Raw genomic sequence first — 18,930 nt, forward strand, 5'->3', positions numbered from 1 at the left:
GTCTTCTGCCAGTGGCCAATGCCAGGTACCCGAGAGGGAATGAACATTCACAGCTTCTGGCAAACAGAGGCTATGAACACCATCCCTGCCCAATAGCCATTGATTGACCTAGCCTCCATGAATGTATATAGTTCTTTTTTGAACCCGATTATAGTCTTGGCCTTCACAACATCCTCTGGCAAAGAGTTCCACAAGTTGACCATGTGTTGTGTGAAGAAATACTTCCTTTTGTTTGTTTTAAACCTGCTGTCTATTAAACAAAGAAGCACTTCACCACAAATGGGATGGAATTGAACCCACAGCCTCTGGCTTAGAAGGTCAATGCATTATCCATTAGGCCACTGGGACCACTTTTGTCTTGTAGGATCCCAAAATATTATACAAGCTGAATGAATACTTTGTTTTCACTATTCAAATAGTATTGGTTATATATGATTGGTGAAGTAAGTCACTTGGTATGATTTCTATTCCCTGATTTGATGAGTGCACAGACATTTTCAATCCAGTGTTAAAAGCTGTATGTGTAACACCTGCCTGCTGGGTGGGTGCTCTGTCCCCCTCTAGTGGCACCTACACCACTTAGAGATTTATGAGTCTGCTACAGCCTTAGCTAAGAGCATGTAGCTTTTAGCTCATGTAGTTGAGATTCATACATTTTGTTCCAGAGGTCCCAGGTTTGATCCTGCCCACTGACAACCGGGATCTGTCACGTTTCGTGTGTGCAACTATAAAATGCAGCTTTAGAAAAAATCTGAAATTCACTTTTCATGAACATGCATGGAAATGAAACACAAAAGAGATACAAGGGAGACCTAGGCAAATAAATTGAAAATTATAGTGTATAGTCACAAGAAAATGTTTGCAGTATTTGCCTAACTACAACATACAAGAATCACTGCACCAGTGAAATGCAGCCACCTCTAGGGCGAAGGGGGACAACAGGAATATATTATGCAACTGGCACAGCACACTACACAGATGGGGAGGAAATGGGGAGGGGGGCAGAGAGGAGGATTTTGATGGCCCCACAGATCCTGATTTCCAAAGGAGAGCAACTTAATGTCCTCTAGTCTAAAACGTGGCCTTTTGACCTGGGGGGAGAAGATAATTTTGGCACTAGCAGGGTTAAAATCATAATCAAGACTGGAGGCCTAAAATGGAAAGAGAACAGTATTTATACCATTGCTTCTTCATGCATTAAACAAGAAATCCTATAGCAGGCAACCAGATGTAAGAGGATTGAAATGGTGCAGGTCCCTTGGTCTAAACTATGACAGGTTTCAGAGTAACAGCCGTGTTAGTCTGTATTCGCAAAAAGAAAAGGAGTACTTGTGGCACCTTAGAGACTAACCAGTTTATTTGAGCATGAGCTTTCGTGAGCTACAGCTCACTTCATCGGATGCATACCGTGGAAACTGCAGCAGACTTTATATATACACAGAGAATATGAAACAATACCTCCTCCCACCCCACTGTCCTGCTGGTAATAGCTTATCTAAAGTAAGGTTGTGCTGGAAATGGCCTAACCTGATGATCACTTTAGATAAGCTATTACCAGCAGGACAGTGGGGTGGGAGGAGGTATTGTTTCATATTCTCTGTGTATATATAAAGTCTGCTGCAGTTTCCACGGTATGCATCCGATGAAGTGAGCTGTAGCTCACGAAAGCTCATGCTCAAATAAATTGGTTAGTCTCTAAGGTGCCACAAGTACTCCTTTTCTTTTTTGGTCTAAACTATCCCTCAGAAGGAATCTGTCTGTCTGAAGGGGATCATCCTTTCCTTACTTCCTGCTGTTTCCTAATGCTACACAGATTTCCCTCCCCCTGCTAAATTGGGTGGCTGGTGGAAGGCTATTAACAGGCTTTGATGAAAAAAAAATAAAAATCAGCCAGACAGACAGATGTGTTTTGCAGTCTCTAAAGTAGCACTTGCTGCTAAAATGGCTGTTGGAGGCTGGCTGTAAATAGTGTTACATGATCTCTGTGCATTTCATCCTGCCAGCCACTGCACATGTTTTGGATCTCTGCTGCCTCCAACTTCAGTGAAAACCAGGCTCCAAAATTTGCCAGAGTCTGATCACAGTTCAACTGTCTGGGGCTGTAAATCATTTGATTCAGGATCTGCCCTTAAAATTACAGCAAACAAAAGGAATCATCTGGCTACAACCCATTGGAAAACAAAAACACATTTCTGTCCTCAAGTGGTTCACACACTTAAGCGCAGACTAATGGTTATGGGACCCAGTCACTAAAACAAATAATAGTAATCAATGCTATTTTTAAATAGAAGAATGGGGGTGAGGGGTTAACATATGTGGAATTAGCTCTGAGCAAGATGAGATGCTATTGCTTCAAAAATTGAAAGCATCCGCTGACATAGACACCCGTGGTTCAAATTCTCATTTATACTCATGCCATCCCAGAGTTTTAGCAGATTTTGCCTTTCTCCTTAACTTAGTTTCATTAGCCAATATTATGCCATCCATTTTTATGCAGGACTCCCCCCTGATTTCATATCAGTTGCTGGCACAATGTGGGCCATTTTCTGATTTGAAAAAAAAAATGGAGGGTAATTTTTCTAGCAGAAATTAACAGTTTCTGAAATAAATCAGCTAAACCTAGGCACTGCCATATTTGTACATTACATCTCATAAAAGAAAATTCAGACAATTCAATTGTTTCTCAGTTATTTAAATTTTTGAAAAGTGTACCATAGCACAGAGCAACTCTGGAAAACAGCAATGGGGAAAAAAATTAAGAGGATTAGATACCTAAAAGAGATCTGAAAACAGCTTAAAAATTGTAAAGACATCCCTTTCAGAGTGTTCTCTGCAGTGATGCTTCAGAAAATTTCCCCTCTTTTTTATTATAAATGCAAAGATCCCTCAAGCTGAAGCTCAGGGGCTTTCATCTCAGAGACAGCTAAATAGATCAGGCCATTCCTATCAGTCAGACATAACACAGCTAAACATGGGTGCTGCTTCTTAACTTTAAAGAATTCTCAGGTTCTGATTAGGAACAAACCAAATTCCTCAATCATTACAAAAATAGATGCTTTTTGCTGTTCAGATGGACTGGCATAATATTATTTTACCTATTGCAGCATTACAGTCACTGTTTTTAAAGTGACAACAGTCCCAAAATCCTTGTGAGAATGACTATTATTCTCCTTAAACTGTATGCTACCCAAAATTTCAGTATGGCAATATTCCTTACATGAGTAAACTTTAACTTCCTTTTTTCCTTTACCCCAAGCCTTGTCTACAATAATATAACAAGTTATCACATTAAAATGTTTATCTAATGCATCTCATCAAGATTCGGTCCAGCTTCAGTTCATCTGAGTACTGGGATCAAATGTATTAGATTGTTCATTTGTGGCCTAGATCATATGAAGAAGTTGATATTTTCTGCTTAAATCAGAAGAAATTTAATACAACGCAGTCCTTTCTACATATCTTGCCACTTATCTTATTTCATTTGCAAATATCATATGTATTCTCTTGAGATAAAAATAGTGTAAGATGATTAGTTAGGCAAGTTCATTCGACACCATTCCCCCTTCATGACGCTGAAATCTAAAATCTGTATATGGTATACAACTTAAAGTATATATAAGCAAGCTCAGCTCTGCTGGAGACACACAGCAAGTGCTTTCCTTCCAACTAGATTGCCTCCTTGTCCAGTCAAGAAGACCACAAAGGTAAGACCATTAGAACCTCTACTTTTGGAAAAAGAATAAGAAAACGCTTCGTAAACTGAAAGAACCTAGGCAATTAAAAGCAAAACAAAATCTTATAATCCTTGCAGTCTGACATACCTTTACAATCTAGAGTAGAATGAAATCAGTGATCAGACTAGTGGGAGGGAAATGGCAGTATGGTGCTCCTCTCAGAAATGATGGCATGCTCCAACTTCCCCTCCCCCCCGCCTTTAACTTTTCCCCTTCATTTTTTCTACCATCAGCAGTGAGAAGTGGGTGATTGGCATAACTCCCTATTAATGAGTGCTGAGAGCAATGGTAGCAAGTATTCACAAGACGTCACTGAGATAAATTCACTGCTAGCATATGCGGAAGAAACACCAGTGGAGAAACTTAATTGGAGATGCACCCATTGAGACCAGTGGGGAATTTGCCCGATTGTTTCTTTGCACCCTCTGAAGTACCTGCAAGCAAGGACAAGCCAGAGCTACATGATTAACTGTTTATTTCCTCTCTCAGAAATCAGTTTGGATTGACATAGCCAACTGATTGCCTGAGCAAGTTTCCAACTTACGTAGATCTGATTAAGAGGGCAAGTAGGTCATAATTGGTTAGCCACCCCATCTTCCCCCACATCCATGTGCCCAGAAAGGAAAACAAAAGGGGAAACATCTTTAATTTTTCCATAAGTATTTTATATGGGAAAGATAGTTTTTTGGGGAAAGCACTGGGATGGGACTTGGGAGATCTGGATTCTGTTCCTGGCTCTGCCACAGACATCTTTGTGACCCTCAGAAAGTCACTCCTTTGTGCATCAGTTGCGCATCCATAAGCAATATGTACCTACCTCACAGAAATGTTGTGAATCTTAACTCATTAATAATTGTGATATAATTTGAAATCTTCAATGGAGAATACTTAAGCAATGCAACTGTATTAATATTAAATTACATTCCCACAAACAGAATAGACTGGGATTTAGGGCCTCAGCAACTTTTTGGTAATCAACACACAGCTTTGTCAGACAGAGCCTCCGGAGTCATCTTTGGTTCAGTGCGGAGAAGTGGATCTTTGTTAAAAGCTGATGTTTTAGAATAAACTGGCTTCCCTCCTTCAGACTTCAAAGGTTTACTCTCAGCACATCAATTTACCAAAATGAAGGCATTTGGGTAAAAATCCAATTCATTCTACTTCTGTGCCTAGATAAAGCAGCCCAACTTGTTTAAGAAGAACAGTTGTCTAGACAGCTATGATGGGAGTTAGTCTTCTATAGGAACATAAATGCAAGAAGCCAAATTCATCTCTGGTGTAATTCAATTTACGTCAGTAGAGCTAGGCACAGGTTGAATTTGTTCCTGTGCATTTAGATTCCTTTAAAATTAAATTAGAATAAATCTTCATTTTATAATTTGTTTTCAGTTTTTAAAAATATCAACCCATTTACTGATAATCATGATCTGATTTTAAAATATTCTAGGCAAAATAGCTCCAAGAACTTTACCAAGGATAAAAATGGCCCTCTGTTTTATGTACTCTGTAGATACATTTTGACTGTATATATAATACCTTTTAAATGAGTAATAATCCACTTCCAGGGAAATCCTCGCAGAAGTCACACACTTTTGGGGTGCTAGACAGCTTTGACTTGCTCTCTTCCCATGCTGCTCAGACATCGTATCTCACTCCGGCCCTACACCCTGTCATGTGGAATTCCTCACTCATTCCTCAGCTTCAAGTGGAAGCACCTGCTGCAGACATCTGTTACTATATGCTCCATTTACAATTAGATGAATAATGCATCCTTTATCAGACATTGTCACACCAGCAACTTCAAACAGAGCCTTTGCGTGAAAGAGATGGAGAAGCTATTTTAATGACTAAATAGCTCACATTTATTTTGCAGTTCAGCAATGGCTATGACTGACATCCTTTCTGCTAAAGATATTCAAGCTGCTCTTACCAGCTGCCAGGGTAAGGAATGGTCCCTCTGCAATGAGGAGACATACATTATTTTTACATCTTAATATGACATGGCTATCATTTTCTCTGTAGATCCCTTCCCTGTAAGATCTCTTTGTAGCTGCATTACAAGGTAGCCGCCTGAAGTCAAAAAGACCTACAACAGGTTATTTTATGGGTACCATTCCCTTAAATTTGCAACAGCAAACTGGAGTTAAAGGGCCAAATCCTCAGCTGGTATAAATTTGGTGTAGCTCCACTGATTTCTATTGCACTATGCCAATTTTAAACCATTTGAGGATTTGTCCTTAAGTATTCATTCATTGAGGTCCTGCCTTGCAGGATTAGGCCCACATTTATGTATATTCCATGAGACAGTTGAAGACCCTGGACAAAATTTATTTTCTCTTGAAGCCTTTGCCTGTGTAAGGACTGAGTGAAGCTGGAGTAAAGGCTTCAGGGTTTGGCCTGAAGGCTTTATGTCAGAGACACATACTCTATATGTTTACTGTAATTGCCTGTGCGGTAGATTGAAACAAGTTTCAGGGGCTTTGCAGAATGTCCATTTTAACAGGAAACACGAATCTCGCCACAGGATATCCAACCATAGGCCTACAGTCGTTAGAAGGGGAAGCTCCTTTTAGATCATGTCTAGTCAGGGATGAAAGTAACTTAAAGGATTTACTGGTACGCCAGAGTCCTGATTGGGGGCGTGGCCTCAACAGGAAGAGGTGTGGCCTCAACCGGAAGAGGCGATTTAAAGGCCCCGGGGCTCTGGCTGGGAGCCATGGGGCCTTTAAGTCACCCAACTGCAGAGGCAGCTGGGAGACCTGAAGCTCAGGGGTGAATTAAAGGGCCCAGGGATCCAGCCGCCGCAGAGCTCTGGGCATTTTAAATCTCTGCTAGAGCCCAGCTGCCAGAGCCCCGGGGCTCCGGCAGCCGGGCTCAGGCGGAGATTTAAAGGGCCCGGTGCTCCGGCCACTGCGGGGAGCCCTCACCCGAGCCCCACTGCCAGAGCTCTGGCGGCGCTTTAAAGGGCCTGGGGCTCCCCGCAGTGGCAGGAGCACTGGGCCCTTTAAATCCCCTCCTGAGCCTGGCTCCGGCAGCCGGGCTCCGGCGGTGCTTTAAAGGGCCCAGGGGTCCTGCCACTGCGGGGAGCTCCAGGCCCTTTAAAGCGCTGCCCAAGCCCCACTGCCGGAGCAGCCGGTCCAGTCCGGCACGGCATACTGGCTCTTGCCGGTACACCGTACCAGACCAGACCGGCTTACTTTCAGCTCTGTGTCTAGTGTGCTGCACTGGGGAACAAAAGCAACAGGAGCTGAATTGGAGCACTGAGCCTGGCACACAGATATTATGGGGATGGGTGCTTTAGAAATACGTACAACAGTAATAGCCTGAAAAGGTTTTAAACAACAGGTTTTTGTTTCTTCCAGATGCTGACTCTTTCAACTACAAGTCTTTCTTCTCCAAAGTTGGTCTAAAAGGCAAGTCTACTGACCAGGTAAAGACAATTTTTGCAATCCTTGACCAGGACAAGAGCGGCTTCATTGAGGAAGAAGAGCTTAAGTAAGTATAGCATAGCTACTGTTACTTGTTAGAAAAGGTAGGCTTCTGGATGTTCTCTGCATCCTGTTCTCTGCTGCTTTTAAATAAACTCGAGCATCTTGGCTGTCTCTGAACATGGTCTTAACATTGGCTTGTGAAATAAATTTAGGAATTTCCACATATGTTGATTAGACCTTATTCATTTGTGGGGTTTGGGCTGTTAAATTAGGTGAGAAAGAACTACCAAAGCCATCTCAGAGAAAAGTGTGTCACAGAACTCTGTGTACGGCACCCAGAAAGATGGGGCCACATGCTGACTGTGGGCTCTAAGCACTTCCCTAATACACATAACACTTAGTAATGTCTCTGTTTTATTTCAGGCTGTTCCTGCAGAATTTCTCCTCAAGTGCCAGAGCTCTAACTGTTACTGAGACCAAGACTTTCATGGCTGCAGGTGACACTGATGGTGATGGCAAAATTGGAGTGGATGGTAAGTTTTTCAATGTGATCTTCAGTAAGTTTTGGTTTCTTCAAATATGTATTTTCAGGCTGAAAGTAAATTTACAGCACTAATAATTAGTGGAGTAATAGGGCCCAATTTCCACCTGAAACAGGTTTTACAAACGCGTAGCTTCATTGGCTTCAATCAATTTACTCCTATTGTCACTATCCATGGCAGCAGAATTAGGCCCTAGATGGAGCCTGATCCTGCACCCCCTGAAGTAAATGATAGCTTTGCCATTGCTTTCAGTGGAGGCAAGATCAGGCTCATCGACTCTAGGGGCCTGATTTTTCAGAGGTGCTGGGGACCAGCAGCTCCTATGGACTTTAATTACAGTTGTGGGTGCTCTGCACATCAGACCACAGGTGAACACTCGACCTATACTCAGTAATACAGTAAAAAGATTGATTGTCATTTTTTTTAAGGATGCTACAAATGCTGTAATGCATTTAAACACCCAGCACTCATTCAGAGTTTGTCTGACGATATTTGTGCTAGACAATAATCTGATCAGTGCAAGTTTCACTGGGCAGCACTTCTATGAGAAACTAGACCAAATTACTCTTAAAAACCCAAGAGGAAAGATATGGGCTGGCTGGGCAATTTCTTTTTGAACTCGCAAAGAAGCAAATAGGGCATCATGGATCATGTACTGGAGATAAAGTTGCTGAAAACTGGGCCAGACTAAGACAGGTGGCAACAACCCGAACAGACACACGTGCTAATCTTAGCCGGAGTTCAGGAGGAGAAGCAGGAATGTGCTTCAGCAGCAGCTCTTGTAGCTTCTACTTATAAACCCCAAATAGGACATCATCTTACACAGATCTCAGGCAGTGCCTTAACGATAACATTTCTGACTCTGAAACTATGTCACTGCTAACATTCCCTTGGAATGTTAGCCTCATTTGGAAGCTACAGAAGCAAGAAAATTCATACTGAAAGTGACAATCCTGTCCTAATCCACCCTCTTTCATTTTGGCTATTGCTCACACTCCAGCTGGAAACCCTGGTGCAGTGGATTAAATAAAATTCAGTTTTAACTCAGGATTTCCTAAGAAATATGAATTTATAGACATTCCTCATCTCAGCATACAATCTGTTTTAAGGAGTGAAGATTTTCTACGCCCTCTGTGTTTCAATTTAGCAGTAGCTTCAAGTAGTTTATTTCGACAACATGGTGGGCCCTCGTTTAGGATTTTTGGACAGTTTTCTTTCCAAAGGCTTTAATAACCACTTTCATCTTGTTTTATTCCCTGCTTTTCTCATTTTCTTTCTCTAACAGAATTCCAGGCTCTGGTGAAGGCATAAAGAGCATTAGACCAAAAGCAACAATGGACAGTCTCTTCCAATTCCCTCCTCCAACAAGCACCTCACATTCAGCACATATTTGTACATTTTTATATTGTCTCATGGCATTAGTAAAATGCCTGTATGTTAACTCCACATATGGGACTGTGAAGAGATCTTGCAATGTACATGTATTTTGGTCATGTGGCATTGTTTTCAGTGTAAAAGCAGGCACTTTGTGATTTTTCGACCACTCACAATGTTGAAGTTGTGGCTGGAAGAAGGAAAACAATTATTAAAAAATTCTGCAAAAAAACTTCTTGTCTTTTATTTTCTCTTCTCATATCTTCCTTTCCCAGTTCCCCAGCCCCATTTTCCAGTCCACCCACCACAGACACACTTTTGATGATCTTAAACAATATGACATCTTTTAGCGCTTAATTGCTCTGATTTGGTTGAGTTTTGTTTCTGCTTAATTCTATGATCCTTGAGGAAAAGGGATGCTAACAAGGTATCTAAAAATAATCTATTTTCAGTCCCAGCTGTGAGACTTTTAGAGAAAAAATGTAAGAGGAGTTGACACATGGCTCATAGCAGGGAATAAATTCCTGGTTAATTTAAAAAGCAAGTGGTAGGCTATAGCCTATATTGTCAAAAAGTGCTAATGGCCTAAAATGTAACTCTCTCAAGTGGAATTATTTTACTTTATCTTTTTATTAACATTTACTGTGCAGCAGCCGCATTCTAGCAGGATTGGGGAGCAGGAAAGCTAGGTATTAATCCCAGCTCTGCCAGTATCAAAGGCCATGATCCTGCAACGAGCTACATGTGGGTGGGACACAGGATCAAGGCTTTGCTGTGTAACCATGAGCATGTCACTTAATCTCTCTGTGCCTGTCACCCAGCTGTAAAACAGCTATGTTAACCATTTCCTGCCTTGTAAAAATGCTGTGCTTGCTACAGATGAAAAAGTGCTCGGCATCATTCCTCAAGTCTGTTATCCAATGCCAAATGGTAAAAATATCACCAGTGATACACAAATATAGAGTGGTTATTACCCAATTCCTTCATTTATCATAATGAACACTGACTGATGTACATTAATATTAGTATCTTTAATTGTATATCCTTAATGTTAGCAGTTTAGCTTATGTCTGAAAATGACTGAAGCTACTCATTCCTTTGATAAATGTCTTACAGCACATGTACTGGGATGTTGCTAAGTCTCAATTATTTACTTAGTCCATTGATAAAGTGTTATAGTTAAATACAGGAAGAGGAGCATTTTTATATTTTCAGAGGGGTGGGTTAAAAATTTCCCCACCAACATTTAGTTACTTATTTTCCCATGACTTGGTTCCAGACCAAAAGTACACTGCGGTTTTAATATTCCTTGCTGAAATCGGATGATAACTATCACCTATTTTTGGCAGCTGTTTTGAAAAACTGCAGAAACAGAGCATGTTGGAACTTTTATGTAATTTTTGGTGCAGGCATCTCCATAAATTGCAAGCAAATCATGTAATGCATAGCATAGCTCACTTACACCCAGGCATGTAACTGAGCTTTTTGGCAGATGTTAAGACTGACTGCAGAAGAGGAATCCTTGCAATCAGTCTTGCTGATGCATTGGCAGTCGAGCATAACACAAAGTTATCCTGAATATAAATCCTAATTCTATCCCCAGTTGCTTTGATGTTAAATCTTGGTTTAAATTATTGCTAGTGTTAATTGCTAGATGGCAATATTGCAAATATTGAAGAGACTACATAGACTCCTACCTTTATTCATTCACCTATCTATGGAAGACAAAGATAAAGTGCATATCCATATCTGTAGTAGTCCATAGACACAAAACTGGCATTACTGTTAATCAGTACAAGTTAATGTCCGTTTTTCATAAGCATAATAGACATATATCACCAGCATACACAGATCAAGGGCCTGCTAATGCATTCCTTGCCTGCCAGATCTCCCAGTGGGTACGCAAGAAATGCAGGTTTGAGCCTTGAGCTAACCTCAATTTCAGGGGTCCCGAGCAACAACAGCTCTCACTGAATTCAGTGGCAATAGGGTGTGCAGCACCTCTGTGAATCAGGCCACTCGTTTATATGCTTCTACTCCATGTCAAAATTCCTGCCAATGTAATTGTTTTCAAGAGAAAATCTGCTGCAGTTATACAGTCATTTCTGACAATGTGGCAGATTTTAAACATTTAAAAAATGTTAAGTGGCCATGCCACCACTTTATCAGTGAGAAATCAAAACAAAACGCCAAGAAGCCATAGACACTGTGCATGCAGGATCTACGCAAAATTAGTGCTTTATTCTCTACTGACTGGCACTGGGATCGGTATTCTCAGAGTTATGTTAATAATGCAGGTCATGATGTCTGTTACCTATCTACCTATTGATAGAAAAGAATCATTTCACTGAAATACATGGATAGACAATTACTGATTGGCAGATGCATTGACAACTGACAATGCTGCACTCAGATTTCATATTCCCAAGTACCTATCAATTTGGGCACTAGAGAGACCTGGGTAAGTACCAGCAGCAACTAAATGAATAGAAATTAGAGGCAAATATAACTGAGCCTTAGGTTTCATGCCTTGCAGTGCACTCAATGCATGTACTAATAGCTTATTGCTACATTAAAAAGCTAACTGCAAGATCTGAAGGGAGGGATCATATCTTCTTCCATATCACAACGGAAATGAATAAAAGATAAAGTAAAATAGTCTTAAACGGCCTCTTTCAATGAGTTTCAGTTCAGCCCGTGACAGACTCTAATTTCCTTAATGGGCGCAGGAGACAGCGCTCTCCAAATTGCGGTGACCCAAGATCTCTGGGGAAATCACATTGATGGCAGGGCATCTAAGCAGAGGACCTTCCCCTCTGAACTGCTTCCTGAGCCCTTTTCAAAGCTGGAAGTATGACTTCCACAGAAGTCCTTACAAAGAGATTTTCTCAAATTGTAACAGGTTGCAGAGGCTGTGCCTGACAACCAGTGAAGATTAAACTCCTGCTCACAACTCACAGAGGTGCATGAGGTAGGGAAACTAAGTAGGGCTAAGCCCTCAGAGGGAACCCAGAAAACTATGAGCAGAGGGAGAGGAAATCCAGAGGAGACAGAGCTCCCCACAGTTGTTAGACAGTTGGGCTGTAGCACAAGAAGAACTCTTTCTATGTGATTCTATCCTTATGCAGTTCCAGGGTAGTTCAGTGTTGGGGTAGAATTGTACATTAGGTATAGTAACCAGAGCAGATCTGTGTTCTTGCTTTTCTTCTCCATTGAAGTGGTTGATAGTAGCTATTCCATCGAAAGCACAAGTTAGGGCTGCCCTAATCTGTTCTGGGGCACTGCACCAGCCCCACAACTCCTGCAGAGGTGAAGTGGAAGCCACCTCCTCTCTGTCTCAGCACCAATTACTGCACCAGTGTAGGGATTAATCTGGTCCAGGGTCTTAAAAGAACTGTGCCTGAGAAAAGACCTGTTTTATCTGCTAGACCAGCTGTCCCACTCACCAGCATCCAAAAAAATGTTTATCTTCTTAAATAACATACCCAATATTTCCCTTATAAAATTTATTCCTTCTGAAATATAAAACAGTACCCCAGTCCTGCAAGCTTTCCTCAGTCAGGGCTCATTGGACTGTAGACTGCTGCCGAAAGGACAATTGGGGAGAAAAGAAGAAGGACCTGGTGTCTCCAACTCAATGGGAATTTTGCCTGAGTAAATACTGAGGGTTCAGGTCCTATGTTTATTCATTTGTGAGGAACAGAGAAGTAAATGTTATTGAAAAGAATATGCATTAAATACATAGCACCATCCTCTACTTAGATACATTTTTAGCAGTGCCTTTTCTCAGTGTATTTTTAATTGTTTATCTGTCACAAAACCGGAAAGGATCAATCCACACACTCCATAACACACTGATAGCCTGTTCTCAGCCTTTGGAATCAGGCCATACCACTGCCTAAGACACCTTTCTGTGGGCCCCAGGATAAAGGATGTAAAACCATGGTCTTTATATTTTACCAAATAAGAAGCAAAAGTGGGCTGCAAGATACAGATGACAGATCTGGATTTCAGACACCGCAAAGTACAGGATCTAGCTGTCTTAAGGCACATCTATACTTCAATCTGGAGATGTGAATTCCAGTTTGAGGAGACATACTTACACTAGCTCTGACTGAGCTAGCACTCTAAAAATAAAGCGGAGCTCCAGCGGTGAGAGGGCTAGCTACCCTGAGTACGTCCCTAGCGTCTTGGACAGCATCACATTCGAGGCAGCTCGCCCCTCCCACTGCTCATGCAACTGGGGCTACATTCTATTTTTACTGCACTGAATCAATCAGAGCTATCACAGGTATGTCTCCTTGAGCTGGAAATTACACCTCCGGTTCGAGTATAGACATACCCCTACGTACTTATATGGCCCCTGTTACCATACTATCTGAGCACCTTAATCTGTAATCCCTCACAACACCTCTGGGAAGTAGGGAAGTGCTATTATCCCTAGTTTACAGATGGGGAATTGCAGCGCAGAGAGATTACGTGACTTGCCCAAGGTCATACAGGAAGTCTGTGATGGAGAAGGGATTTGAACCCCGGTCTCCAGCTAATGTCCACTGAACTATCCTTTCTCTCAATCCACAATTTGGGGGCCAGGCTTTTCAAAGAAGTGTAAGGGAGTTAGGGGTCCAAGCCCCCTTGAAATTCAGTAGGAGTTGGATGTCCAACTCCCTCAGGCTCCTCGGAAAATCTCAGCCAGGGGGTGTTTGAAAAGTCAGATCCAGGTTTGGATCTCCAATACCCATAACATTTGGTGGCGTTTTGCATGGGACTCATCTCTAATAAGAAGAGAGGAGAAATAATGCTAAAGTGTTGAGCTGAGGAGAAGAAGAGAAGAGAAATAGAAAGAGTATCTGAGAAAATTCAATCCACATTCACACCCAGAGTGGTAGTTTCTTCTTTGCATCAGCAGCCTGCCCATGTAAAAAAGTTTTGATGTAGCAGCGCCACAGAAGCCTGGATCTCGACATACAAACAGAGGGGACAGAAGGATCAGAGGGTTGGATTTATTTCCTGAAATGAGCTACTGAAATAGATACATCTTGTTTGAATATTAATTCTTTGAATGGAGACAGACCTTACAGAACTGTTTTCATGCTTGTTTACATATGTTAAACATTTTAATAAGCAGAACCTATGGAATTGGGACTAATTTAATGTTTCAAATTTTATAAAACCCTCTGTATTTCTAATTCCAAATTATTTTACTTGCAAGCACACAGAGATTGCATAACAACAATTTAGGGTGACTGGTAGCCTATTTGTACATCACTTCCACTGAGTACACTGACTGAGATAGTCAATGGGAAATGGCTGCTCCACAGCTCAGGATTTTCTTCTCCCGGTGTACCACACCATGGGTAGCAGGAAAAGGAGGAGCTGCTATAGGTACAGAGGGACTGTATCAAGGCCCAGTGGAGATAATCCACATACCATGACAGTTACATTACCACTTGGGAGCCTAGTAGATGCCCTTAAACAGTTACTCCTATTAGCAGTCTGAAGGTATTGCTGTTCACATGGCCTTTCAGGCTGGTTGTGACTACCCTGGCAGCATCCATGGGGGAACCCAGACCAGATTCAGGAAGTAGGAATGTCTGCTTTCTGAAGGGAGAACACTGTTTAATCAGATAGAAGCCCTCTGAAGACCTTCCAGGAGGCACTAGAACTGCTGGTTAACTAACTAATGGGCTTCTAAAACAAATCAACCTCCTGCTTCCAGTGATCTCCCTTGGACGGACCTGTACACCTCCTAGAGCATCTTCAGTATCTTGAAGAAAGGAGTCTGGCTGGTCATTTTGTAAACTTAAGGGGACTTTTTTCTTTTCAATCTAAATCCTCTAGTCCACTTTGTATTCTCAATGCTGAATTGTTACAATTTGAAAATTACGCATCCCCTATGTACTTAGGACTTAATTTGTAATGAAAGAGGTGCCGGGGCTCAAGCAATTTTTTTTTACTTTCATAACTGACATGGCAAACCCAGAGGTGCTGAGGCTATGAACTGCCAAGCCTAGAGGTGCCAGGGCCCAGCCCTGGCAAACCCTGGCACAAATTAAACCCTGTATGTACTGCCCAAATCATACAAATTGGTTTTATTTTGTTTACTCTCATCTTATTTTTTCTAGACACTTTTGGCATATTTTAGAAATGCAGTTCCCAAGTTCTTCCATCTCTTATTTAGGCTAAATGTTCTCAGAGAGAGTTTGTGGGACAGCTGGACTTGACTGCCTCTGGTGCCACCTACAGGGCAACTGGAGTTAGTCACTAACCTTGTCTCATCAAAACATGACTTTACAAGCTTTATTGGTAAATGCTTCTTTTTTAAAAAAGAAACAAAGCCAGTGGGAGTCAACAAAACTTTGCAGACTTACATCACATTTGACTTTTTGTTTCAATAACAATCCCTAAATAACAACAAAGGTTCAAGTGTTGACAGGAGTTCTCAACCTTTTTCTTCCTGAGGTCCCTTCAATACGCTATAAAAATTTCATGGCCCACCCGTGCCACAACAACTGTTCTTCTGCATATCCAGTAGATTAAAAGCCAGGGTAGGCTTTAGGGGGTAGGAAGCAGGGCAATTGCCCGGGGCCCCATACCACAGGGGGGCCCCCAAAGCTAAGTTGCTCCAGCTTCGGCTTCAGCCCCGGTTGGCGAGACTTGGGGCCCCAGGCTTCTGCCCCACATGGTGGGGCTTCAACTTTCCACCCTGAGCTCCAGCAAGTCTAATGCCAATCCTGCTTGGTGGACCCCCCAAAACCTGCTCACAGTGCCCCGGGGGCCCTGGACCCTTGGTTGAGAATTGCTGGACTAGAACTCAGCTGCCAGATCTAGGGGCACTCACAGTTCTTGTGTAGTGTGAATTCCAGGCAGGAGTGGTACAGTAAGTTCCTTCTTGAATGATAAACAACTGCCATTACCCCAGCTCTTCCCTGAGCACATGTGTAATTCCAATTACAGTTAACAGGAGCTGCTAGGACAAGACTAGGATTATGGAAGTTAGAGACAGGGAAGACTGATTATTCTTCAAATTCATCCCTCCTGCCAGTTCAGGACAAGATGCCTGAGAAAGGACACATTCAGTATTAAACTGATACTACAGAGCCCCCAAATCTTTGTTTCCAGGATGCTTAGTGTGCCCACAAGGGCGGGGGGGAGATACCAGCAAAAGGAGGACACTCAGGCCTAAGAATAGTAAACTACACTTTATTGAAGGAAGGAAGGAAGGAAGGAAGGAAGGAAGGAAGGAAGGAAGGAAGGACTTACGCTCCAAACTGCGCGAGGAGCCCCTAGGATGAGCGGAGGGGCTGCAAGGGACTCTGGCCGTTTGGGACAGCTGACCAGGCAGGACTCCGCCGTGGGGGGAGTCCTCTGAGGCGCTATATTCTCCGCACTTATCTCGGGGTTAATTGAGGTCACAGCTGGTTACATTCTTATATGTATGATTTATGCTTATTACATAAACTAATTTGTTTACAGGCAAAAATATGCTGAGCTATGCTACAATATCTTTTGGCAGGGTCTGTCGGACAAAGTTCATTGAAACTGCCTGCATCCTCCGCTTACATCCAGTCATGTACTCAGTCCACCACTTAGCTCCTCGCCAATCTTCCACAACCTTGCCCCTACACTTAGTTTGCCACATAACATGGTTTTAGAATTATATAATTAGCTCCTTTTTAAAATGTAAACAGCACTGCAGAGGTAACTAACACAAGCTGATAAATGTAAGGTGAAGTTTCTGTCTCCGTCTTTGACTCATGCTATTTTAGAAAGAGGTTGAGGGGGCAACTTCATGGGATAATAGATAAGTGTCAGTCTTTATTTTACCGACTCTTCCCAAACATCAAATTATTTTCATTCCCTTTCTTAAACTGCTGTATATTCCTGTGCGACATTAAACAACTGACACACACCACCTCCAGAAGTGGCTGCATTTATTATTGTTATTATTATTTAAAGTGTATATGATGCAATGAATTTGCACTGACCTTTACAGAAATGAAAAGGCAAAGTCTCTTCCCCCTGAAGAACTTACAATCAAAATGACATGTTTCAGTAACAGATTAACGGAACTCTGTATCTAGCTTGTTAAAAAGCATTTTGGGATTCTTTAGAAGGAAAGATGCTATATATACTTTACACACAAACTTTACTCGCGTGAGCAGTCTCACTTAAGTCAATAGGACTGTTAACAGGAGAACCATTACATACATAAAGTTAGCAGGATCAGGCCTTAAGACTTCAAAGTCTAGCGGTGCAGACATATCTATCAGTAACTGTAGCCTAAGCAATATCACGTTGTTGAAACCTTTTTCATCCATAGTTCAAAAAAATCACTTACTTTGCTAAAATTAGGTACAAGTGACCAGCGTGGGTTTACCTTGTATGGCTCTAAACCTTATAATATTGTCTAAAACACCATGTACAATCCTCTATGATATAAATATCAATCTGATTAGCTAGCAGCTATAGTATCTCATCCCCTCTGACATCTGAGTCCTGACATGGTTCTACTACTTCTGTGAAAGGTCTTACAGGTCTAAACTAAAGCCTGTATGTCAAGGTCTCTGCCAAGCAAAAAATCAAGCCAAGAGCACTATTATTTTTCTGCCTCCTTCTCCTCTCAGCTTGGGAAAAATCCATCAGCAGGGTGCATTGAGTTTTTTGCCTGTTGTTTTTGGGTTTGAGTTTTTGTTGGTGGTGGTGGGGTTTTTTCCCCAGGCCTCACACTGACCCAGTCAAAAAAACCTACTTGGATATAACTGTGTTTCTCAAACTGAACCTCAAAAGCTGTAGTTTTTACAGGGTGCTTGGCTTTGTGCTGGCATCATCAACCTGAAGGATCAACTGGAGAGAATCCACTACAACCTATGATGAAAAACACATGGCCAAATGAAAGGACTTGCTAAAGGAAAGAACCACATTCAGTGCTTCAGGGGAACACCTCCCCTAGGCAAGACTGTGGCCTGTGTTGCTGCTGCCTCCTGCAGATCTAAGGACATGTCCCCATCTGGTAGTGGCAGAGACCAATACGCCAAGATCAACATTCAGAGGCTCCGCAGGCCATTGCTGGAGCTGCAGTCTTATCTCACACTAAGCTCTCCAACAGCCTGTACTTGAAAATAGTACTTGCCCATTATCACGGTTTGTTTGTATTAGCACCACTTTATTTTGTTTTCCTCTTCCCTGTAACTTTGACATGGCCCTCGCTGGTCTCCTGAATGATGTTGAAATCGCTGCTGGCCTACAGAGCTGGCACAGTAATGCCTGCCTTTTAAAAGCCTCCTGCCTTTTCTCTTTGCCTTTCAAATTCTCATTTCCCTGCCATCCAATCACTCAGTTCCAGTAGAAACAGAAAAGGCAACTGGATAGCCTGGAATACCCTAACATGCTTTATCATCTCTAGTGTCCATGACAAGGTTATCTCTCCACATTTGTTTTACAAACAACATTTCTACTTGTATTCTCCCCCCAATAAGGCAAGGAGGTAGAATACATGTGAGTTTTAACCTGTGCTCGGCCTAGGGCCTAATTCCCCCAACACTTATGCATGTGAGTCACTTTAATCAGAAAAATAGTCACAAGGGAGGAAATCCTGGGCTCAGTGAAGTTAGTGATAAAACTCCCATTGACATCTGTTGGGTCAGGATTTCACCCACTGAGTTCAGTGAAAATTACTTATATGAGTGACTTCACTACTTGAACATGTAAATCTCTGCAGGAATGAGTCCAGAGTCATTCGCTTTTCTCCTTAAGCTTAAGAGAGATCAATGATTGAAATGTTCAGCTCATCTGAAATAGACTAAAAAAATCAATGAGTTATTGAGGAGCTTCATTGTGCTGAGGAGC

General features: G+C 42.0%; 1 protein-coding gene across 1 annotated transcript; it reads left to right on the forward strand.

Annotated features, from left to right (window-relative positions):
- Positions 1 to 5,614: 5,614 nt before the first annotated feature.
- Positions 5,615 to 9,018, forward strand: LOC144271221 (parvalbumin beta). The gene is made up of 4 exons (XM_077828423.1): positions 5,615 to 5,675; positions 7,097 to 7,229; positions 7,589 to 7,698; positions 8,993 to 9,018. Exons 1-4 carry the CDS (start codon positions 5,615 to 5,617, stop codon positions 9,016 to 9,018), a joined length of 330 nt encoding a protein of 109 aa, XP_077684549.1.
- The last annotated feature ends 9,912 nt before the right edge of the window (positions 9,019 to 18,930 follow it).

Source organism: Eretmochelys imbricata, chromosome 10, assembly GCF_965152235.1.
Source record: "Eretmochelys imbricata isolate rEreImb1 chromosome 10, rEreImb1.hap1, whole genome shotgun sequence".
NCBI classification, from domain to species: Eukaryota; Metazoa; Chordata; order Testudines; family Cheloniidae; genus Eretmochelys; species Eretmochelys imbricata.

Coding starts and splice junctions, on each gene's coding strand:
- LOC144271221 (XM_077828423.1), top strand. CDS start 5,615: ATGGCTATGACTGACATCCTTTCTGCTAAAGATATTCAAGCTGCTCTT. Junction 5,676..7,096: donor TGCTCTTACCAGCTGCCAGG/GTAAGGAATGGT, acceptor TGTTTCTTCCAG/ATGCTGACTCTTTCAACTAC. Junction 7,699..8,992: donor TGGCAAAATTGGAGTGGATG/GTAAGTTTTTCA, acceptor TTTCTCTAACAG/AATTCCAGGCTCTGGTGAAG.